General features: G+C 42.9%; 1 protein-coding gene across 1 annotated transcript in view; it reads right to left on the bottom strand.

Annotated features, from left to right (window-relative positions):
• man1a1 (mannosidase, alpha, class 1A, member 1) overlaps nt 1–25,944 on the bottom strand; it is a 166,924-nt gene that overhangs the window by 92,562 nt on the left and 48,418 nt on the right. The window contains exon 3 of the mRNA XM_035774826.2: nt 5,098–5,213. Within this exon, the coding sequence (XP_035630719.1) occupies nt 5,098–5,213 (116 nt within the window). The remainder of the gene's footprint in view (nt 1–5,097; nt 5,214–25,944) is intronic.

Raw genomic sequence — 25,944 nt, 5'->3', positions numbered from 1 at the left:
GGGACAGGCAAAAAGAAAGATTATGAAAGAGTCACAGGAGTAAAATGAAAGCAATCAATCCAACGAGATTTAAGTGGTTTTTGCACCCCTCAATGGCTGAAAAAGACAGATCCTCAGGTGGGCGGGGCATGTGCGTTGCTATTAATAGGACGCTAAAATAAGGCAAGGCCCATCCAGCTGGGGCTCATGGTGTCAGACCGAACCACAGCCCTCAGCCTCCTGACCTCCTGAAACCTCTAGTCAGGTCAAATCAAGGGACATCTTCAATGAATTAGCTCCAATTCAACAGCATAATCAGAGTACAGGGGAAATGACTTTGAGATGGGATTGAGAAGTCAGATGGAAAAATGGAATTGCAGAACGTTGTGTAGAGGTTCTAGAGCGGAGGCTACAGTTAGCTGAGCTCCATCCCATCACAACGTTGAGAGCAATGTTAGTGAATGACAACAACAATAATACTCCCTGACAGTAAAATCATCTCAAGGAAGCCCCTGTGTAGACACAAAGAGCAGCAGTGACAACTGACTCCTGGAGATGATGCACGAATGCTCTTTCTAAGCCTGGCCTACACTGCTACACAATAACATACTGCCACGTCTGTGGATCATCTGTCAGAGGACCCTTAGAAATTCATCCTCTGATAACGTGCTTTAGTGTGTGAGTGTGTGTAGGTGTGCGTGTGTTTGTACAAAAAGGCGCGGGGGGGGCTCCCTCAAACCTCTGGCTAGAAAATGTCTCTTTGTTCCAGCCTCTGAAAGGTTATCTTGCAGGCTGTTGTCCAGCAAGGCTGTGCAGTCCATTACACAGCTCCTGCCTGCGGGCTGACAGTGGAGCCGGGGCCCTTCCATAATACATACAGCCATTGCCTTTGTTCATGTACTGGTCTTGCTTTTCACAGCAGCCCACAACACACAGCTCGCCAGATGAAAGATTGCAAGTGGGCACAAGGCAGAGGCAAATAAAAATGGGCACTTGCTCGCTTTCTCTCGCTCTACACCTCTTCCCAGCAGAACTGAGTGGGAAACAAAAGAGAAATCGTCCCTGGCCATTATAGTCCACACTGTTTACAATGACCAGACCTGTTTTTGTTCTGACCCTATGTGTCTGTCTACCGGTCATGCTCAGGTAGACAGACACACAGGCAGGGAGGAGCTGGTGGGGGGGGACGGGGGTCGGCAATGCAAATAGTCTGGGTCAATCAATTGGCTCGATATTTAAGACGAGCGTAAATCCGGTATCCCCACTGCCTTGTCTTGAAACCTGAACATTAAAACAGACTCCGAGACGTCTCCCCTGTTCCAGTGGATCTGTATTGTACAGAGGCATCAGGAAATGCAGTGGTATGCTCCTGTCTCTCAGTATTCCAGTCGTGGCCCCTGACTATTATGACAGTGAGGCGGTATGGAGGAACATGACAGAGGTTGGGGCCAAATGGAAAACCACAGACCGGTCCATCCATGTTAAGACAATGTTGGAAGAGAAGGAGATGGAAGAGGGGGTTGTATTTATCTTTGAAATAGATATTCTGTATTCAGGAGACAAAGTGAATATTAATGCCCGATCCACCAGGGCTTTTGTGAGCTCCTTTATTGTTGGAATTGCTCGAGGGCAGCGAAGTCAATGCCTTTCAATTAAAAGTTTGTTAATACACTTCATGAATGCGTCTGATCACTAATGTTTTTTTTCCGCTCTCTGTCTCCCGCATTTGGAAAAAGAAATAAGGGTGGACAAGAATTTAGTGCTTCTTAACGAGTTGGTTCTCCCAAGGGAATAAATAATGAATCTGGTTCCATAACATGGGCAGGGTCTAAGGCAGAGGAAACATCAAAGTAAAAAGACAATGTTTTTTTCTTCACCATTTCCACTCCAACTCCCTCAGCTAAATTCTTCAGCTCCATCACCACCCCTTCAATAATCCATGGTAGTTCATTTCACACAGCAACTAGGGTTAACAACGCTGAAAAGAGGAAAGGTTAGACAATTTTCCCTTGATGAGCCATCACATTTCTTTTAGCTATAACCTTCCTCACCTCTGGCATTCAATTGATCATAGAAACTGCATTACAGGGCTAAGTAATGGTTCAGTAGTTCACATCCAAAAATTGCACAAACTGCAGTTTGACATTCTCTCAAGTGGGACATTCCTTTTAAAGCTGTAAAAGGAACCATGACTTGAAAACAACATTTAAGAAAGAAAAGAAAATTTGTGACTTCTCTGCAAGTTTATTGAGGCATGACAATGGGGAGAAACATGCTGAGCTAAGAATAGATGCAAAAAAACTGTGGTTCAAAGCATTTGAGAGTGGTGCAGGTGTGGACCACAATGCAAATCCTAATTATTGCAGTACAATAGACTGGGGGGTTGGTTTGTTGCGTTATTCCACTGTGTGTTTGTGCATTATTGAGCACCATTGCCAATATCACAATTTCCTAGATATACACATCACATTAGATTGCAAAGGTCTTGTATATATCGTGTGGCCATGTCTGAGACAAAGCCTTTTCAAACTGGTTTATACATCTCTTCCGTCTCATTGTTTGGGAGTAATTTGTTTCCTATGCATAGTCTGGAGGGAAAAACTGTCAATGAATATCCTTTTCTCGGTGAGAGTGAAAGGCTTGAGGAAGGCAATGTGTTCTGACAGACACACAGTCCTCACTCCTAAAGCACATTACCTTCAACCTGATGAGTCAGGTCCATATTGACTGATTAGAAAAAAATGCTCCTTTCCCTACCCCGAACAGTGGAATTAAGATGACTTCATTCAGTCCACTTCCACAGACAGACACGGTGGTTCCTTCCAGGTGAGTACTGTACCTGTTCTGTCTAACACTAGAAAGGCCTTGAGGGACCCATCCCTTCAAGACAAAATTAGTCATTTTAAATCCAACATTCTAATGAATACATTTCATATGCTATCAGAAAAAATATATTTTGGTTGTGTTAATGAAGGTATTGGGTAACATTAGAATAGGAAAAAAAATCTCTTTCTATCCCTCTCAATATATATATCATTTTTACGAGTTTATTTTAGGATGTTGCCTCATGCTCAAGTGTAGAACTTATGAAAGTGGCTCATTGTTCATTGGCAATGGTAGGTGTTTTGGAAACCTCTGAATCTGTGTGATACTATATAGAAATCAAAATGTCTTCCCTGTGGCTCTGTAGGAGGATTTGAAATTCAAACATACGCGTGTTAAATAGACATATTTAAGAAAAATCCAGGACAGAGGAGGGCATGACTTTAAACATGGCACAGATATTTCAATGTTTTATTCATATTTAGTCAAACTGCTCTAACTTGGCTCTTCTAGTGTTAAACAGAGTGTCACGACTCCTACCGAAGGTGGCTCCCCTTCCTGTTCGGGTGGCGCTCGACGGTCGTCGTTACCAGCCTACTAGCTGCCACTAATCCCTTTTTTCCCCTTTCTGTTTATTGGTTTCACCTGTTAGTGTTTTAGGTTGATTGGTTGGGCTTTATTTACCAGCGGGATTGTTTGGTTGTGCGGGATTGTTTGGTTGTGCGGGATTGTTTGGTGTACATGTGTACACGTCTGTGTGTCACGGTTTTCCCATTTTCTTGGGTTTTGCTGGACTGTTTAAGTCCCCCGTGTTTGGGGCATTTGTTTTGGTGTGCGCCCTGTGTTTCGTGGGGCTGGCGTATGTTCACCGTTTTCGTGCGCCTTCTCACCCACTACACCCCGGACGTTACACAGAGCACTTCAGGGTCCAATTACCTGGAGTCAAATCCAACTTATGAGTCACTTCCTTCGTAAACAACAGGTGTAGACTAACAATGGAATGCTTACTTATGGGTCCTTATCCGACAATTCAGAGTTAAAGATAATAAAAATAATAAAAATAGAAAGAGACAAGGCATAAATACACAGTGAATAACGAATAAAAATTAGCATGGCTACGTACAGGGAGTATCAGTACCGGGTCGATGTGCAGGGGTACGAGGTAATTGAGGTTGCTATGTACTGTATATATAGGCAGGGGTAAAGGTACTAGGAAACAGGATAGATAGACAGTAGCAGCAGCATATGTGGTGAGTGTGAAAGTGCCTGTGTGTGGCGTCAGTATACATGTGTGTGCGTGTGATTGTGTGTGGGTGTATGTAGTGAGTGTGTGAGTGAGTGAGTGGGTAGGTAGGGCTGTGGCGGTCATGAAATTCTGTCAGTCGGTTATTGTCATGCAAAATGACTGCCAGTCTCACAGTAATTGACCGTTAATTAACATAAATATGTTTAGCATCTCCAGGCCTCCACGCATGCTGATGCACGCCTTTGGAACATCTACATTAAAACAAGTCGAACAAATCAATTTCAGATACATCATCACAATAAATACATTATTTTGGTCAGGTCTAAAGAAACATTATGATGTGAAGAAAATGTATGTCAGAAGAACAGAATAGGAGTCTAGTTAATTTAGCAGACAAATACATTTTTCACAAGTCCCGTGCAATTATTTTATGTTTTTATTGTAAGAATAATATAATTGAACATAGCTGAATAAAATAAAGGATATTTTTCCCATTCCAGAGCGAGTGCGCATTTAATGTGGCTATGTTGAGCGTGAAAGTTATCATTTGAAACAGGTCCTATACGCTAGATTTAAGAGTTAGTTGACACATTTAGTTGTGAATGATACAAACCTTAGAATGTCGTAGAAATCAAAACATACACAGAGTGCACAAAAACATTTCGAACACCTTCCTAATATTGACTTGTCGGGGCATGCACTCAAGGTGTCGAAAGAGTTCCACAGGGATGCTGGCCCATGTTGACTCCAATGCTTCCCAGTTTCGTCAAGTTGGTTGGCTGCACTGATACACTCAAGCATTTAAAAAAGACTCAGCAGCGTTGCTGGTAGAAATGATGTAAGACTGAGTTCAGCTTTCCTGCATTAAAATGCATTGGGTGGCTCTGTATTCTTTCCCTACTGATTACAGTGGGGCTTGCCTAACCAATCAGATTCTAGATCTCCTGACCTTGAGCTTGTCAGTGGCTGACTAGCTAGAAGTCAAAGGTGTTCTATGGTTCTACTAGCTAGCAGACAAAGGGGGTTCTATGTTATTTGGTTCTACTCACCACGTTGAAGTCCAGGTTCTTCTCCACCCACTCTGTGGCCATCTCAAAGTCCTCATACATCTCCATGACGTATAGGGTGTCCAGGGCATCCACGATGGTGGCTCCCTTTATGCTCCCTGGGAAGGCAAACAAAACAAAGCCTTGAGGACTCGTATCCTATTTTCCTCCCATAGCAACATATTGTATTGGTAGAAAAACAGCACAGTCAGAGTCAGGTTTCTACCATTAAGACCAGAGGAGGTTAAAATCTCCAGGGCAGCTGGGAGTTCTAAGTGTGCTGTTTTATTCAAAGAGCGGGGCATATCTCCTGCTGCGGTGGAATATTGCTTCAGGCAACTTCCATTTATCTCAGTGTGAGACGTCATGCATATGAACAAATACAAATATGACAGAGCACCTTTGGCTATACTGTCAGGTTTTTACATGGTTGAGGAGGATGTGGCAGAGAAAGTCAGAACAGAGGAGTGAGCATATTAGCGTGAGTCTTTTCACGGTGGGCTGATGCTTTCGAAAGGCTCTTGGCCACCAGACCTTACCTATCAGATGACATTATACCGAGCCTCCTGAGTGGCGCAGCGGCCTAAGGCACATCATTGCAGTGCTAGAGGCATCACTACAGACCCAGATTTGATCCTAGGCTATGTCGCAGCCGGGAGAACCAAAGGGAGACCTATGAGGCGGTGCATAATTGGCTCACCATCGTCCGGGTTAGGAGAGGGTTTGGCCGGCCGGGATGTCCTTGGCCCATCGCACTCTAGTGACTCCTTGTGGCGGGTTGGACACATGCACGCTGACTTGTGTCACCAGTTGTACGGGGTTTCCTCCGACACATTAGTGCAGCTGGCTTCTGGGTTAAGCGGGCGGGTGTTAAGAAGCTCGGTTTGGCAGGTCATGTTCCGGAGGACGCATGATTTGACCTTTGCCTCACCCAAGCCCGTCGGGGAGTTGAGACAAGATCGTAATGAGATCACAATTGGATATCACAAAATTGGGGCGAAAAAGTGGGTAAAATACAAAAAATAAAAAGATGACATTATACCCCATTGACAGAGTACCGTGTCAATAAGTCTGGTCCTGTGCAGCTAAAAACACCCTCTTCCGCTTCATTAAGATAAGAGCAACAAGATTAATGAAATGACTTAGCTATAGAGAAATGTAGCCTAGACTCAATTTATTCTCCAGTGAAGATTCGACTTGCTCGGTTTACCAAAGCGCTTAGGAGAACCCAGCCCCTGTCAACTCTCCACACTCGCTTGGAGGGCCGATATTTCTCCTCCTTTACTTCTCCTCCTTTACGTCACACTTTCAAAAGGAGGAGAGGATGAAAGGAAAGGCACCAGCCAGGCAGGCAGTCAAAGAGGAAAGGCACCAGCCAGGCAGGCAGTCAAAGAGGAAAGGCACCAGCCAGGCAGGCAGTCAAAGAGGAAAGGCACCAGCCAGGCAGGCAGTCAAAGAGACAAACACTTAGCAAAGCTTTTAGTCCGCAGCATTATCGAAAATAAACTCAATAACACGACTAAAGCACTTTCCCATTCACTTACACCTATATGGCTTTCTTCAAATGAAAAAAAGATAATGTCGTGGTAACTGAAGGTGTTTTTATTTCCTTAAAAGGATAGGATTACAGCTAAAAGCTTTAATGTAGATTGAACACCCCCGAAACTTAACAATGGGTGCTGTAGGCCTGCCTGCGCCTGTCTGTCAACGAATGTTAATGTGGGACACAAAAAGGAAGAGTAGCAAGGGTCACTGCAGGCTTGACTAAACACGTTTCCACTGGCCATCCTTTTGTCACCTGGCATCCTTTTCCCTTTCCTGTTTTTCATTAATCCCTCACTCCATTTGGACTCTGTGAGAGAGATGAGGCAATGACATTTTGTGCCTGCCACCCATTGTCTGCTTCCTTCCTGCTCCGTAGCTAGAGTGCGTGCCTGCTTCCCCAATTATAAAATACATTGGCAAAGAGAAGTGGAGAGGGGGGCATCCTCATCCCATTACTGGGACAAGCCAGAGCATGATGTGTGAAAAGGTGTTATGTTTTGGCGAATGTTTTGGCGAATGTTTTCACGTGCGTTTGTGTGTGCATGTACCTCAAATGTACAGCAAGCCATGGAGTGACTTGAATTCTAAGAATCAGAACACAGAATATCAAAGCCAGATTTCTCTGATCTATCAAACACAGTCTTCTCACTCTAAGCTTCCAATTAAAATGAAGTTCTATGACATGTCATGAAGCAGCCTTTATTCTTATAATAAAGGGCTCTTGAGATCTTTGTCAATTTTGAATGTAAGATGATAGATTTGAGTAAATGAAAAACATGTGAAGGCTTTTGAAAAAAATAAGGATGACCTGGATATCAGTTCTTATAGAGAATCCCAGTTGGTCATTTTAAAACGTTTGATGGAAGAACACTTTCCCAAGTTTCCATTTAGAAATCCTGAATTGACTCAAGGAGGACATCATCTAACATTTTTTTGAGGAAATCAATTAAAGGGATACTTTGGGATTTTGGCAATGTTGCCCTTGATCTACATCCTCAGAGTCAGATAAAAAAAAATGGTGTCCATGAGTTCATGTCAGCGCAATGACTGGAAGTAACTACTAGCATGCTAGCAGTACCTATAGACTTCCACTCATTGTGCTAACACTAGTTAACATTGGCTCACAAAACTACCTCTAACATCCTTCATACTGGACACAGAGACAAATGGTATCCACAAGTTCCTCTGACTCTGGGGAAGTAGACAAAGGGCACCATTGCCAAAATCCCAAAGTATCCCTTTAAGTCCAGGGCCGGCCCATGAACAGGCTACATACATTTCCCCAGTGCCTGGTGATGGATGCGTGAGCAACATTCATGGGACGGCAGCTCTCGTGTCTAAGAGCTTTAATTTATCCCCTGTTCTCGCTCACTCTTCATATCTCATACTTTAGAAAGGATCTCCTCTTTGGAGCAGAGACTCTTGAGCATTTCATTGACTGATAAACTCGCTAATAGAGTTCTCATATCATTAGCAGGGAACGGCACAAATGGTGGAAAATTGAATCTCATGGGGCTGAGAACCTTCGAGGCGTTGTCAGACGATGCATTGTTTGGACAAAAACAACCTTCACGTAAAAGTGGGCTGAGAATATCAAACCCATACACACAGTGACATCGTTCATTGTTCTGAGGGAGGACGTCGTCACCACCTCATTGAGGCCTATTTTAGAAAACATCAGAACCTGGGGCAACTTGGTTTATTATGTAAATATGCCTGTGGCAACTAGCCCAAATGTCTAGTCAAACCTGCTCTGCAGCTATGTGATACATTTGGTTATTCATCTTGGGGAGGACATGGTGGTTTCCTTAATACAGAAATAGGTAGTTGGAGAGTAAACCATTGGAAGTTTGTTGTGACAGCGAAGGTAGGCCTACATATGTTAGAGTTGTTAGATTAGATAACCATGTAGTGAGCTTTAAAGCAGTTATATAGTCTAACTTTATATTTTGGTTATCTCCTTTGTCTTTCAGGTACCCACAATACAAACATAAACCATTCAAAGGAAGTTAGAGAAATCTAGATCAAAAGGTGGAATTATACCATTTGGGTGAAAGTGACCCATCCCAACCAAAGGCAACATTGTTCAATAGCAAAACAGTACTACAGTGCAATTGGAAAATATCCAGACGCCCTGAATTTAACATTAAAGCCTTAATTTAAAATGGAAACAATTGTTTTTCCCCTCATCAATCTAAAACAAAATACCCCATAACGACAACAGGTTTTTAGAATGTTTTGCTAATTTATTAAAAATAAACAGAAATATTACATTTAGTATTCAGACCCTTTACTCTGTACTTCGTTGAAGCTCCTTTGGCTGTGATTACAGCCTCAAGTCTTTTGGGGTATGACGCTATAAGCTTGTAAGATCCTCTCAAGCTCTGGGCCGCGTCGCTGAACAACTATTTGCAGGTCTCTCCAGAGATGTTCAAATCGGGTTCAAGTTCGGGCTCTGGCTGGGCCACTCAAGGACATTCGGAGACTCGTCCCGAAGCCACTCCTGCATTGTCTGGGCTGTGTGCTTAGGGTCGTTGTCCTGTTGGAAGGTGAACCGTCGCCCCAGTCTGCGTTCCTGAGCGCTCTGAAGCAGATTTTCATCAAGGATCTGTCTGTACTTTGCTCTGTTCATCTTTCCCTTGATCCTGACTAGTCTCCCAGTCCCTGCCGCTGAAAATCATCCCCAAAGCATGATGCTGCCACCACCATTCTTCACCTTAGTGATGGTGCCAAGTTTCATCAAACCAAAGAATCTTGTTTCTCATGGTCACAGTCGTTTAGGTGCCTTTTGGCAAACTTCAAGTGGGCTGTCATGTGCCTTTTACTGCAGAGTGGCTTCCGTCTGGCCACTCTAGCATAAAGGCCTGATTGGTGGAGTGTTGTAGAGATGGTTGTCCTTCTGCAAGGTTCTCCCATCTCCACAGAGGAACTCTGGAACTCTGTCAGAGTGACAATCAGGTTCTTGGTCAACTCCCTGACCAAGGCCCCCCCCCCCCGATTGCTCATGTTGGCCGGGTGGCTAGATCTAGGAGTTTTGGTGATTCCAAACTTCTTCCATTTAATAATGATGGAGGCCACTGTGTTCTTCGGGACCTTCATTGCTGGCACCCTTCCCCAGATCTGTGCCTTGACACAATCCTGTCGCGATGCTCTACGGACAATTCCTTAGACCTCATGAGTTGGACTCCAAGTTTTAGAAACATCTCAAGGATGATCAATGAAAACAGGATGCACCTGAGCTCAATTTTGAGTCTCAAGGCAAAGGGACTCAAAATTGAGGGGAAAAAAAGTATTTTCCTTATTTTTTATACATTTGCTAACATTTCTAAAAAAACTGTTTTCACTTTGTCATTATGTGGTATTGTGTGTATATTGATGAGATTTTAAAAAAATAAGAAGATTTAATACATTTTAGAATAAGGCTGTAACGTTACACAACTTGGAAAGGGGAAGGGGTCAATGCACTGTGTCCAAAATCCAATCAGAAAATAAATAAATAAATAGTAAGACATAGCCGATTTGCATCTAAAGAATATGAGCTTGTTTGGTTTCTTCAGGCATGGGAGCCGGAAAGATGGAATAGTAAGAAATCAGAGGGAGGGTGTGTGTGTGTGGGTAAACTGAGACTGAGTATGAGGGGCCTGGGTATGAGGTGAGGACAGAGTAGGTCATAAATCAGTGTGTAAGGAGACGTAGTGCTCCAGTGGTCTAACGAAGGTTGTGGTTGTGACAAGGGTGTCTGATGCAGGGCCATGCAGATCCGCAGATCCCACCCCAGTGGGTGATTGATTCCCTCTCTGCTACAACCCCTGTATACCCCTCCCAGTTCCAGTATCATCTAGCTCCATCAGCCCAGTGACTGAGGGGACCACACACACACCACACTGCAGGGTTAGCCCAGGGGAGGCCCAGGCTAAATTACACCATCCATTCCAAATATGGAGATGGAACACCTAATGCACACATCATCCGAATTACACCATACAATGAAACATCCATGACTTCATCCCTGGAAAAGATAAAGTTGCGTTTGATATTATTTAAAAGCTTACAAACAGTGTTGTCAAACTATGATTATTTATTTTTTAATGTAATTTTTTAAAACCTTTAACGTAAATGATTTAAAGCCGTTTAAACGCCAGGGTTTTTTCATATTCGAATATGTTGTAACTTAGACCGTATTTCACATCCAGAGGTTTTTGTACTGTGCCCGACCCGACGTCGGTTGAGACACAACATGCTCTTGAATAGAGGGTGGGTGTCATTTCAATCATGGAAACAGAATCCATAGAATGGACCTATCCATTCAGATCACTAAAAGTTAGCTGGTACATCATTGAAATTTGACATTTTTACTTCTAATTGCTATCACAATGACGACCAATGTCAACTTAAATGGTCATGTGTACTCTATTATCTATATTTCTATGAGTTTTTCTATGGAGGATGGACAGTAATTTAAAATAGATATTCCCATTCAAGTCAATAGTCTCTGAAGTGTGGATCTACAACCATTTTTGTGGTATCATTTGAACGTTTCAATTAAAACATTATTTATTTGGTTTTTTACACATTTATCAGCCAAAATCCCTGTATTCAATAGCAAGTTGAGTTTCAACCGATGGCGTGCACAACACAAAAAACGTATATGATGTAAAATAGGGTTTAAGCTACATTTGACATATTGGTAGAATCTTTTTTAATTCCACACAAATGACTGAAATGACAGGCTAAGAATGGACAGAGCTAGGCCTATTTGTTCATCTTATATCTCCAAAGCCAAATCAGTGTGTCTTGCTGGCAACAAAATTTCCCCTGTTTGCAAATTAGGGCTGTCCAGACAACAAAACAAATCTTGGTAGGCTGAAAGTCGTCTGTTCTTTCAACCCATCGATTGGTTGTGTATTTTTTCATATATATAGAATAGGGTTGAATATTTTCCCGTTATTTTACAAATGTTCCAGTATTTCCCAGTATTTCCCACCAAAACCGGAAGTGTCATTCAAAAGCATTATAAAGTACATAAATAGACCGGTCTGGATTTGATTAGAGCTTTGATGGAAAACTCAAGCCTGATGCTGCTTGAGCCTGGTGAGCCATACATTAAATACAGTTTATAAGCCATACATTAAAGACATTTAATGAGCCCAATCCCAAAAAAGCCCAAATTATTGTGCCCTTATCTAATACATATTTGATAAAGGCTACTGCATATTATGTACGACAGAAAAACATAAAAGCCCATAGATGTAACTAGCTTGGGTAAATAAATTAAACTAGCTCCAGTAGGCTAATCTTTGGAGTGTGAACTGTATTACTGTACTGTATATAATTTATGGACTAGAATTATGCACATCGTTCAAACCATGATCAAGCAGAAGAGAACATGCGATTCTGGTGAAGCACATGCAGCCTACAACATTACAAGTATAGGCTAGCGAATTTGATTTTAATTTTGAAATATATTTCTATAATTAGAAGGCTGGCGTATATATACACCTTTCATAATATTTCCCCTACCTCCTCCTCTTTCTATTGTTGCTTCATTCCTTCCTCGCTTTCAGCTGTTAAATGAAATACGTGCCGTTGTCCTCATCTTCATCATTCTAAATTACATCCTTGAATAATATAGGACTAGAATTAAATACACAAAGCTTTCACTTCTCTTCACGAAGATTGAATGGTTATGGGTCTGAAAATCTCAATAACCGGGTTCCCGTCATTCAACCCTAATATAGACAAACCCTATATGTGTTTTAATAAAATTAACTACATGCATTGAGCTTGTTTGATGCTTTAAGCTCACGGTTTGATGAAATCAGACACAAATGAGCCAAGGGGGAGCAAGACATCAACTTAACCTGTCCCAACCATCCTTCTCCTGCTCCTACTAGCTTTCCTAGATTCTGCCGCTACTCTCCTGAAGTTGCCGGTAATAGGCTACATGAGGAGTCAGCAAACTTTCTCATGTGGAATGCCAATTTATCTTACCATTTCTAAAGATCTGCGTGCCAGTTATGGTTTTCATATGCACATTTTGTGGAACAATTGAATTTATAAACACGCCTTCGTATGTCAAAATCATTGTTATGTGGTTAATCAAAACTCTATCCAAAACTAAATGAAAATTATACAAACTTAAAAAGTAACTTCTATTGCCAACTATGTAAACATAGCCTATAATCCCAACAAATAAAAACATTGCAGCCAGCAGGTAGAAAATATCCTGATAAAAACAAATATCCTATAAACCACATTGGCAACACATGGCCTGTCTGCAACTATCTTGAAACATTGTTTCAACTTGGGACCAGACTCCTTGCAATATTGTATGAAATATTCTGGGCCCTCAGAGATTCCTGTGCCAGTGAGCTCCAGACAGTCACAGCTGTAGACTATTTGGCCAAGGGATACGAAGTAAATCAGCTATGCCTATTTTATTATGTTTCCACTGGATAGGAGCATGACATTTTTCCCTTTCAAACTGAGTGGTTATTGAAAGGGAGAGAGCTGGAAAGATTTTTCAAATACACTGAGGAAATATTGTAAAAAAATACTTGATATTTGCTTGCTATGAAGTGAAGAAAACATTACTTTGAGAAGCTCTGCAGGTCATTAGTGGTGGTGCATTAAGCCATCAGAAACACTATCAGCTCCCCAAAATTGGTACATTTATATGCCTACATTTTCACGCAGGCTAGGTAGCCTATAGGCCTTCTTCTATGCGTAATCAGGTGCGCGTCCTTACTCATGCGCTCCAAACAAAAGACAATTACTAAATTGACAAAACTCGCAAATGGAGTTAAATAAATCAACATTTGTTTCCCCACAAATGTAGCATAGATTGTGCGCTCTGTAAATAACGTGTCCACTTCGACAATGAGAACGGTAAAAGGCAGGAATAATAATGTGTTGAATTAATTCATACACATTACCGTAATCAAACAAACATTGTAGATTAGACATTTTTGGAATTAACGGTAAATGTACTACTGCTGATATGTAATGGGGAATTGATAGACACTAACAATGTCAAATGCAAACAATTCACACAATGAAGTTATGAAAACAATGAATGTGCACATGAAGCGCATGAAGCGCATTCTGGAGTGAACTCCCCCTTCTTGAACTGTGCCATCCGCAATGGATTAGTCTCAGCATTCGCCATGGATGTGAATATGACCGGTGTCTCCTGCTCCATAAAAATACATATTTGTTAATGCTAAAAAAATGTTTTTAAACTTGGTCGACCAACAGCCTATCGACCAGTCTAATAATTGGGGTTAGCCCTATTGCAAATATTTTTTTTTATCTGAGACGTCATTAGGAATCTGAGTATGGTACTTTCAAAAGTTAGGCCTACATTACCACCCCAGACAGAATAGGCCTACCAATGCAGACAAATGTAAGCTGGCTACTCTTTCGTCTGTGGCTTAACCCAACGAGAGAAGGTCACAAGTGTTTCCCGAAAAGCTGTCTTGGGTTTAAATATCTTCTATTGTACACAAAGTGAATAGCTTAATCAATTGATAGTGACAGAATTAGATTACTTCCCAAGCAAGAATACTTATCAGCCTCTAAATATCGTAGAAATGAAACAATAACATCACGTACGCATCGACGTCACGTCTTTCCCAGAGGTTATATTTATATAATCGGATCGTTTTTTGGGTATGCCTGTGTTTAATGTGTTTATTTTTTTATAAAAAGGTAAGCCTATAGCATAACCCCTCAATTTGAGTCTTGGTTTTAACTCAACAGCCCTTCACTGACATGGAGGTAGGATATTTAAAGAGTGCATGGTGGAGGAATTGGCAGACAAATCTATAGATATAGCCGCCTATAGCCTAATTTTTTCTGTTAAACAGGTAGGCATACCTCTTATTTCTTAAATAGGAAGAAATAGGCTCCAACACAAAGCCCTCTTATTGTTAGTAAAGTCTAATTAAAATGAAGATGGTTGAAATGAATTATGCCAACTCAAATCTGTCTACTTTCAGCTGTCGTTTTCCAATTGATTCTGCTGTGGCTGCTGCTTAAAGTTTCAGCACCACAATGTAAGTTACTCGAAACAAATCTAATCTAATTTTATTGCTCACATACACGTGTTTAGCAGATGTTATTGCGGGTGTAGCAAAATGCTTGTGCTTCTAGTTCCAACAGTGCAGCAATATCTAACAATTTCACAACATATACCCAATACACACAAATCTAAGTAAAGGAATGGAGTTAAGAATATATAAATGTGGACGAGCAATCTCAGAGTGGCATAGAATAAGATACAGTAGTATAGTATAGAATGCAGTACATACATAGATCAATTACTCCGATAAATACATCATGGGTAAGAAATATTGTTTTTATTAAAATCAAGTATAGTAATAGCAAACTCTCCTTCTCAAACTGAACATGGGCAAGTCTGCATGCAAGATATAGAATTTGGGGGAATAGGCCTTATCAAAAGAAATTGGGGGAAGAATTAATTGACTCTAATCCTGAACTGCCTCTGTAAGCCTACACAGCACAGCATTGGTCAGGTAACACAAATAAGTTTTGATCAGCACGAACAGAGCAGGCCAGGACTCAGAGTTGAAATATCCATTGCAGTTTGTAATGCAGCTTAGTTTTATTTACACCATCCCCAGCAGCGCAAGAGATTCAGAAAGGAAGACCATTTTTTCGAAAAATGACTTTGCTCTGTGCTTCTCCCAAGCATGCGCTTCTGTAGCCTATGAATCAATTGTTTGAGATCACACTAAATAGCCTATACTTGACAGTGTGCTCAGCAGCGATGAGGGGTGGCATCGGGCACACATCGAGATATAGCCTAATAAGCAACTACTTCTAAAACGGAGAAATATTTAACTTTCATCAGTTAAAAATTACATGACCCACCCCTGACCTAGATTGAACAAATACTAAACCCTCCCTTTAACTGAAATGTAAAAAGCACGACCCTCCCCCCATTTTCCTCTAGATACCCATTCTATAAATGTACACAACCCCCCAAAAAAATACTGCACCCCCCATCAAAAAAATAAATAATCACACTGTCATCGCTGACTGTAGCCTACAGCCCATGTTCTATATTAGCGGGTTAGGGTCGGGAGAGGGCCTAATTTTCACTTAATCACATATAGTCGGCCGGTTGCGGATGGGTTATTAGCAATTGTGGGTGGGTGAGCAAACAGCAGACCCGTGCACCACTAGTGGACACCGAGGAACTTGAAGCTCTCGACCGACTCCACTAGAGCCCTGTCGATATGGACGGGGGCGTGCTTGGCCCTTTGTCTCCTGTAGTCTACGACCAGCTCCATTGTCTTGCTGACGTTGAGGGAGAGGTTGTTGACCTGGCACCATGCTGCCAGGTCACTGACCTCCTCCCTATAGGCTGTCTCATTGGTATCATTCTGTTAATCCAGAGTAAAGATGTCACAACAAAAGGACTACATTAGAGCATGGGTCTCCAACAGGTCAATAGAGAGCTACCAGTAGCCCGCAGCCGACCTATGAGTAGCTCGCCAAAGCAATTCTGAAAGTACATGCAATTTTCAAGTACTGTACTCCACTGTAAATTGACATAAACAAGACATTGCACTCCTGGTTAGTCACTATTAGCTTAAAAAGCCAAATCGAACACAATATCTGCCAATTCATTCGCAGCAATATTGCCCCCGTCTGTCTGTGTGGTGTGTAGCCAGTTGATGTGATAACCGTCTTGTCGGTTGACAAATACATTCCCCGAAACCTTCTCAATTAAATGTTAACTGTAAAGCAGGCTTACCTGACAGAAGTATAACATGAGAAAGTATATAATTTAAATCTATTATTTGCACTCTGTCATGAAATGACCAGCACAGAACCATCGCTAGACCGGCATATTCCTCACTCGCTAGATGAACAATTAAAGGGGATTTACACTCAAATCTAAATGTATTCATTTTCATCCAGACCTACATAACAAGGACTCAGAACATCAGATTTCGTTGTTTCTCTATGAACATTTGTAATTTTGAGAGTGAAAATCTAAGAAATTCTAGAACCAGGAAAAATAGAATTGAGAAAGCATAATTTAGGAATATAAAACAGAACTGAAAAATCACAGATTTTATATGGCCCCCTTAGTTATTTATTAACACTTATTTTACCAGGTATACTGACAGAAAACAGTGCACTTCTCTTGTACACTAAGGACCCAGGGAAGAGTTGCAAGGGAGAGAAGAATATGCCTATTTGAGAGCTAGGAAAAGAAGGACGGATACCCCTGCATTGCCTGCCTGATAGCCGCAGGTCAGGTTCAGCTTGGATGAAACTTTACTGCTTAACACTGGGTTGGAGTGATGGATGTTATCTTTCAAAAGACTTTGGTTAAAAAAAGTAGCCTGAAGTAATACGATTGTGTTTGAAGACGGCCTATGTGTAATATGGAGCCCCTCTCCAGGGCAGAGCTAGGCCAATGTGACAAATGATAGCCCATTTCAGCTTGGAGGGCTAGCTGCCATGAGCAGAGAACAACATTCAATAAGCAAGTCAACCTTCAAACCCATTTGGCATGAAAATGTAATTGGCAAAGTCACTGTAGTGGCCCAGTCAAGTGTGTTTATTTTAGTCAGATGCAAGCTGGCTTACGCCTGCAAAACATTTCCAGGTCAATGTGCATACAAGGCTTCTCATTGCCCCCAGTGAAAGCAATGCCTTGTGTTGTCAATCTCTTGTGTCATTTTCCATTTTACACCATGTCACATTCTGCAATTGTGTTGAAGTGGGCCTTCAGAGAGAAGTGTGAGAAACTATAGATACACACAAGGTTACGGTTGGCAATACAAGTGGCCTTATCCATAATTCACACAGCAATGTGCTGCAGTAAGAGGCGTCTCTTTACAGCCACTGACTCAGAGTGCCTTTTCACTAGGGCTGTGAATTGCCAGTGACCTCACGATACTTTGGTGCCGACTATATGTATTGCGATTCTCACTATTCTATATGTATTCCGATTCGATACTGTGATTTTATTGCGATTCGATGTTCCACACATATTACTCACTATATATGCCTGCTGCAGAGGGACAAGACAGAGCCATGAGAAAACACATTTTGATCAGACATGGAAATAAAAGTCCTGAAGAAGATGGAGAATAAGGAAAAACAGTGGCATTTTGGTGCAGGTACAGCAAAATAGCGCAAAAAAAATATTTATGTATAGTCAAAACGATACCTCGTCAAAAATAATATTCCCATATGTAACTGCATCGATGTTTTCCCCCCATCACAACTTCTCACTTCCTTTGTGATGGCAGCCACGTGTGAATCAGAGAGAAGCCAAGGCTTCTGAGAGATCCTTCTACATTGCTGGGATAGTGGGAATGAGGCGCTGGTGGATGTGATACAGAGAAAGGTAGGGTACCACCGGAGGTGCGAGGGGTGCGAGGGGTCCTTCTGTAGCTCAGTTGGTAGAGCATGGCGCTTGTAACGCCAGGTTAGTGGGTTCGATTCCCGGGACCACCCATACGTAGAATGTATGCACACATGACTGTAAGTCGCTTTGGATAAAAGCGTCTGCTAAATGGCATTATTATTATATTATTATTACTCCGGCTCTCACTCGCACACACCGCCTCACACCACGGGGGTACTCCCGGCTCACACCACGAGGGAGGCTCACACCACGGGGTACTCCCGGCTCACACCACGGAGGTACGAGGGTACTCCGGCTCACACCACGGCGGTACGAGGGTACTCCGGCTCACACCACGGCGGTACGAGGGTACTCCGGCTCACACCACGGCGGTACGAGGGTACTCCGGCTCACACCACGGAGGTACGAGGGTACTCCGGCTCACACCACGGAGGTACGAGGGTACTCCGGCTCACACCACGGAGGTACGAGGGTACTCCGGCTCACACCACGGAGGTACGAGGGTACTCCGGCTCACACCACGGAGGTACGAGGGTACTCCGGCTCACACCACGGAGGTACGAGGGTACTCCGGCTCACACCACGGAGGTACGAGGGTACTCCGGCTCACACCACGGAGGTACGAGGGTACTCCGGCTCACACCACGGAGGTACGAGGGTACTCCGGCTCACACCACGGAGGTACGAGGGTACTCCGGCTCACACCACGGAGGTACGAGGGTACTCCGGCTCACACCATGGAGGTACAAGGGTACTCTAGCTCACACCACAGGGCCCCGAGTCTGTCGGTCTGCTTCCAACAGAGACCAGACATCTGAAAGAACAACACTGACACTGAGGAGTGTTTATCTCTAGCGATGCAAAGGAATGTGATGTGCTTTGAGCATTTGGAGAAAAGCTTTAATCTTGTGAATCCAACTTATCGTCGTCATTATCGTCCTCATCATTAACTCTACATATGACAGTATATGGGAAAGGATAAAATATGGCAGTACGATCGGGCATAATCCAGAGGAATTGGAAAGGATCTGTTATCCTCTTAGTGTAGCTCCACATCATAATCACACTGGAGCTCTGATCATCCAGATTAATGCAGGGACTTGTTCCTGCTATGTCGCCATTTATCTTTTCCTTCCCTTGTTCTCCCTCCTTCCTGCTAGCGGCTTCCTCTCACTGCAGCCTTTTTCTTCAGGACACGAGCACAGCTTCCAAAGAAGGAGATTACGCTGGTGATTACAGCTGAAGCAGAAAGCCTTGTTCCGCTCAGCGAGAAGCTGCTGGTAAGCACATCTCAGAGCAGCCAGGCAGAGGGCAGACGAGGGTCCTCTGCTGGGAGACGAGGAGGACAATAGGGCCCTCCAGTCTCATCAGAAAGCCCCTGCAGAAAGCCCATAGGTGTCAGCATGCAACTTGGCAAATGCTCCAGGGACTGTGAGTGTATATGTGACTGTCTTAGTCATGCCATCCCTAAGAGCAGAACACAAAGCTAATGAATAGTCATGGCAAAACAAGCTTGCTGAGCAATGCTGGCTGAGAAGCAAAGCCTTTTCTGTGCAGTGCCTAATGGATCTGTTTGTAAGCCGTAGCAACTCATTCGTCAGCTCTGAGAAAATGAGCAGATCAGAGAAAACAATCAGACTGACAAACATTGAGATGGTGTTAGCTCTAATTCATGAACAATCCTTTCACACAGTTATGCTCACTTCATCAAACACGCCTCTGGCTCAAAGACAAACAGAAAGAAAACACTCTCGCATCTAGATGCAATCACTGCCTCTTGTTCCATCATTTGCAGAGACTTAGGCCTATTTCTTGAATTTCCAGAGCCCTATTGGGAGCAGACACTTAATCACCACCAAGCCACACACGGGAGTCCCTGCCGAAACGATAACGCTCACGGCACGGCACTCCACTTGATTCTGTTGGGTAATTAATGCGAGCACAGCCTCAGATCTGGACGGTGTGTCACGGTTTGGTAGCCATAGTGGTAAATTAGGTCACAGGGGTACAGAGCTGAAGTGCACTCTCCTAAGGCTTGCTTGGCTCCACTATTCTTCTCTTTTCAGAGGCCTGATGAATGTTTTACTTTCAGCAACTCAGAACCTGGACGATAGCGTAACATCATAATCCGCTAGGGGTGAGGTTGACTTCTTTGAACTCCCCCATCAAACCCGGCAGAATAAAAATAGACAGAATATTTTTCTTCTCCCCAATGGTATTTCTATTGCAATTGATGTTAATTGATGGAGGATTGTCCATACATACTGTATCTCTGTGGGTTAATTAGGCATGGCACTGCTGTGGCAGAGGCTTCTCTGCTCACACCAGGGCTTGCTACTACTGTGCTTTAAAACAAGACTCTAGACATAGAAAATAATGAGTATGTCAGGAGTCTTATAGTGTTGATCAAACCACAGAGGTATCGATGCTTTTGGCCCTATGACTGCTGGTGTATTGCGTCTGGTCTCTGGTTCAGGGCATTGAGACCTCTTAATCCTAAAAACAGCGTCGGTCACTGCTGAACCCCTGGACTTATCTGCAAGACTGGTATTTTATTTGCATTGTGAGATGACAGCTTCGATACACACTATGAGAGCCAGCAGCACACAAACTTGCCAACCACAAGTGATATGCATGTCGCGAACGAGTCCTTCTTTTTGAACGACTCTTTTTACCGACTCGTGAGTAATGATTTGTTTTCCCAAGTGAATAGTTAATTATAGTCATTTGACCGGCTGGCCACAATGAATTCTACAGCAGGATTAATATGCTCTTCTCCGGCTCGCTCCGACCACCAACTGTCTGTCATCTGCGCGCAGACAAATAGATCAGGCTGTAGGCAGCATATAAAGAAGAAAAAGACATGTTTAGAACTGATAATTGATCACATGGTGCAAGAATGAAAGCAATTCATTGATTATTGAATGTAATCAACTGACACAGCTTTGTAGAACCAAAACATACACACGCTGCCTCTGCTCAACACTCAAACTCGAGAATGAATCGTTTGGGGGGATTGCTGGAGTTTGAAGGATATTGTGCTAATCTCCCACGAGGCAGTCAAGCAATTGCATTCTGCCAAGAACCGTCCCAATCTAGTCCAACTGTGGCTGCAACTAGACCTCTTCCAGAGCCATCAATAAATATTCATATTTTTATACCTAGTATGAATGCAACGATTCACTGATATGCTTCAGTCCCGATTCAAATGTTTAAGATACAAGTGCATCGGTTCACAGACCTGAAACCGACCCAAATGTAGCATGCATCGGTCAGAAAAATCAATTCAGACGTTACGACCCGCCAGTTGACAAAAATGTTGCTCATATTACAAAGATGCTTCCTCTCTTTTAGTGTTGAACTGCATGTAACTGTGATGACATTCATTGATCTACAAGTCATTTTGCATGCCAAACAACTCCAGTCAATATCAGTAGCCTAGTCAAACTACGCACTGTGCGCTGACCAATGTGAGGTAGTGTTTTTGTAAAAACACTCTGTAAAAACTTCCAAACAGGGGCGTCCCGAGTGGCGAAGTGGTCTAAGGCACTGCATCACCAGGCTAGCTGTGCCACTAGAGATTCTGGGTTCAAGCCCAGGCTCTGGGGCGGCGCACAATTGGTCTAGTGTTGTACGGGTTAGGGGAGAATTTGGCCGACAGGGATGTTCTTATCCCATTGCGCACTAGCAACTCCTGTGGTGGGCCGGGCGCAATGTACACTGACACAGTTGCTGGCTTCTGGGGGCATTGTGTCAAGAAGGAGTGTGGCTTGGCTGGGTTTCGGAGGACGCCCGACTATCGACCTTTGCCTCTCCCGAGTCAGTACGGGAGTTGCCGTGATGGTTCAAGACTAAGTACCAATTGGGGAGAAAAAGAGGTACAACATTTTTTACTAAAACAATCAAAACCATTCAGTGGGGATGAAATTCAATGTTGTGCTATATATATATATATATATATATATATATATATATATATATATATATATATATATATTAGTGTTTGAGGAACAGACGCCTCACAAGTCCTCAACTGGCAGCTTCATTAAATAGTCCGCAAAACACCAGTCTCAATATCAACAGTGAAGAGGCGACTCTGGGATGCTGGCCTTCTAGGCAGTTCCTCTGTCCAGTGCCTGTGTTCTTTTCTCATCTTAATCTTTTCTTTTTATTGGCCAGTCTGAGATATGGCTTTTTCTTTGAAACTCTGCCTAGAAGGCCAGCATCCTGGAGTCGCCTCTTCACTGTTGATGTTGAGACTGAAGCTGCCAGTTGAGGACTTGAGGCGTCTGTCTCTCAAACTAGACACTAATGTACTTGTCATCTTGTTCAGTTGTGCACCGGGGCCTCCCACTCCTCTTTCTATTCTGGTTAGTGCCAGTTTGCTCTGTTCTGTGAAGGGAGTAATACACAGCGCTGTACGGGATCTTCAGTTTCTTGGCAATTTCTCGCATGGAATAGCCTTCATTTCTCAGAACAAGAATAGACTAACGAGTTTCAGAAGAAAGGTCTTTGTTTCTGGCCATTTTGAGCCTGTAATCAAAACCACAAAAAGGCTGATGCTACAGATACTAAACTAGTCTAAAAAAGGCCAGTTTCATTGCTTCTTTAATCAGGACAACAGTTTTCAGCTGTGCTAACATAATTGCAAAAGGGTTTTCTAATGATCAATTAGCCTTTTAAAATTATAAACTTGGATTAGCTAACACAATGTGCCATTGGAACACAGGAGTGATGGTTGCTGATAATGGGCCTCTGTAGATATTCCATTAAAAATCAGCCGTTTCCAGCTACAATAGTCATTTACAACAGTAACAATGTCTACACTGTATTTCTGATCAATTTGATGTTATTTTATTGAACAACATCTTTTGCTTTTCTTTCAAAAACAAGGACATTTCTAAGTGACCCCAAACTTTTGAACGGTAGTGTGTGTATATATATATATATATATATATATATTCTTCTTCATTGGCTATGTTATAGCTAATTTGGAAATGATAAATAACTAGCTCAAACACATAATCTGCAAAAATTAAAAGTTAATTAGTGGGTGATGTGAGACAGACAGACAACCCCAGCGCAAACAGACTCAGTTCACAGAGGCCCAGCTTCAAACAGACTCAGCTTCAAACAATGCCATACAACACTCCTTCCGTGGCCTCCAACTGCTCTTAAACGCTAGTAAAACCAAATGCATGTTTTTCAACCGATTGCTGCCTGCACCCGCACGCTAGCATCACCACCCTGGATGGTTCCGACCTTGAATATGTGGACATCTATAAGTACCTAGGTGTCTGGCTAGACTGCAAACTCTCCTTCCAGACTCATATCAAACATCTCCAATCGAAAATCAAATCAAGAGTCGGCTTTCTATTCCGCAACAAAGCCTCCTTCACTCACGCTGCCAAGCTTACCCTAGTAAAACTGACTATCCTACCGATCCTCGACTTCGGCGATGTCATCTACAAAATTGCTTCCAACACTCTACTCAGCAAACTGGATGCAGTTTATCACAGTGCCATCCGTTTTGTCACTAAAGCACCTTATACCACCCACCACTGCGACTTGTATGCTCTAGTCGGCTGGCCCTCACTACATATTCGTCGCCAGACCCACTGGCTCCAGGTCATCTACAAGGCCATGCTAGGTAAAGCTCCGCCTTACCTCAGTTCACTGGTCACGATGGCAACACCCATCCGTAGCACGCGCTCCAGCAGGTGTATCTCACTGATCATCCCTAAAGCCAACACCTCATTTGGCCGCCTTTCGTTCCAGTTCTCTGCTGCCTGTGACTGGAACGAATTGCAAAAATCGCTGAAGTTGGAGACTTTTATCTCCCTCATCAACTTCAAACATCAGCTATCTGAGCAGCTAACCGATCGCTGCAGCTGTACATAGTCTATTGGTAAATAGCCCACCCATTTTCACCTACCTCATCCCCACAGTTTTATTTACTTTTCTGCTCTTTTGCACACCAATATCTCTACCTGTACATGACCATCTGATCATTTATTACTCCAGTGTTAATCTGCAAAATTGTAATTATTCGCCTACCTCCTCATGCCCTTTGCACACATTGTATATAGACTCCCCTTTTTTTCTACTGTGTTATTGACTTGTTAATTGTTTACTCCATGTGTAACTCTGTGTTGTCTGTTCACACTGCTATGCTTTATCTTGGCCAGGTCGCAGTTGCAAATGAGAACTTGTTCTCAACTAGCCTACCTGGTTAAATAAAGGTGAAATAAAACAAAAAATAAAAACAGACTCCGCTCAAGACAGACTCCGCTCAAGACAGACTCCGCTCAAGACAGACTCCGCTCAAGACAGACTCCGCTCAAGACAGACTCCGCTCAAGACAGACTCCGCTCAAGACAGACTCCGCTCAAGACAGACTCCGCTCATATGCTCCATCATCAGCAGCAGATTTTAACAAATTTGTGTGCAACAAAGAGTATTGTATCGAACAAAATCACATCGATTCGTTCTCTAACCAAACCGAATCGCACCAAATCACTTCAAACTAAAACGTATCATTCCTGTAACGTATCGGAGTCTGTGTATCTACATACAGTGGGGCAAAAAGGTATTTAGTCAGCCACCAATTGTGCAAGTTCTCCCACTTAAAAAGATGAGAGGCCTGTCATTTTCATCATAGGTACACTTCAACTATGACAGACAAAATTAGGGTAAAAAATCTAGATTTTAAATAAATTTATTTGCAAATTATAGTGGAAAATTAGTATTTGGTCAATAACAAAAGTTTCTCAATACTTTGTTATATACCCTTTGTTGGCAATGACAGAGGTCAAACGTTTTCTGTAAGTCTTCACAAGGTTTTCACACACTGTTGCTGGTATTTTGGCCCATTCCTCCATGCAGATCTCCTCTAGAGCAGTGATGTTTTGGGGCTGTTGCTGGGCAACACGGACTTTCAACTCCCTCCAAAGATTTTCTATGGGGTTGATATCTGGAGACTGGCTAGGCCACTCCAGGACCTTGAAATGCTTCTTACGAAGCCACTCCTTCATTGCCCGGGCGGTGTGTTTGGGACCATTGTCATGCTGAAAGACCCAGTCACGTTTCATCTTCAATGCCCTTGCTGATGGAAGGAGGTTTTCACTCAAAATCTCACGATACATGGCCCCATTCATTCTTTCCTTTACACGGATCAGTCGTCCTGGTCCCTTTGTAGAAAAACAGCCCCAAAGCATGATGTTTCCACCCCCCATGCTTCACAGTAGGTATGGTGTTCTTTGTATGCAACTCAGCATTCTTTGTCCTCCAAACACGACGAGTCGAGTTTTTACCAAAAATGTATATTTTGGTTTCATCGGTCCATATGACATTCTCCCAATCTTCTTCTGGATCATCCAAATGCTCCCTAACAAACTTCAGACGGGCCTGGAGACGTCTGGCACTGCAGGATTTGAGTCCCTGGCGGCGTAGTGTGTTACTGATGGTAGGCTTTGTTACTTTGGTCCCAGCTCTCTGCAGGTCATTCACTAGGTCCCCCCGTGTGGTTCTGGGATTTTTGCTCACTGTTCTTGTGATCATTTTGACCACACGGGGTGAGATCTTGCGTGGAGCCCCAGATCGAGGGAGATTATCAGTGGTCTTGTATGTCTTCCATTTCCTAATAATTGCTCCCACAGTTGATTTCTTCAAACCAAGCTGCTTACCTATTGCAGATTCAGTCTTCCCAGCCTGGTGCAGGTCTACAATTTTGTTTCTGGTGTCCTTTGACAGCTCTTTGGTCTTGGCCATAGTGGAGTTTGGAGTGTGACTGAGGTTGTGGACAGGTGTCTTTTATACTGATAACAAGTTCAAACAGGTGCCATTAATCCAGGTAACGAGTGGAGGACAGAGGAGCCTCTTAAAGAAGA

The sequence above is a fragment of the Oncorhynchus keta genome, chromosome 8 (assembly GCF_023373465.1).
Source record: "Oncorhynchus keta strain PuntledgeMale-10-30-2019 chromosome 8, Oket_V2, whole genome shotgun sequence".
In the NCBI taxonomy this organism is placed as follows: Eukaryota; Metazoa; Chordata; class Actinopteri; order Salmoniformes; family Salmonidae; genus Oncorhynchus; species Oncorhynchus keta.
This window is presented reverse-complemented; position numbering and strand designations above follow the sequence as displayed.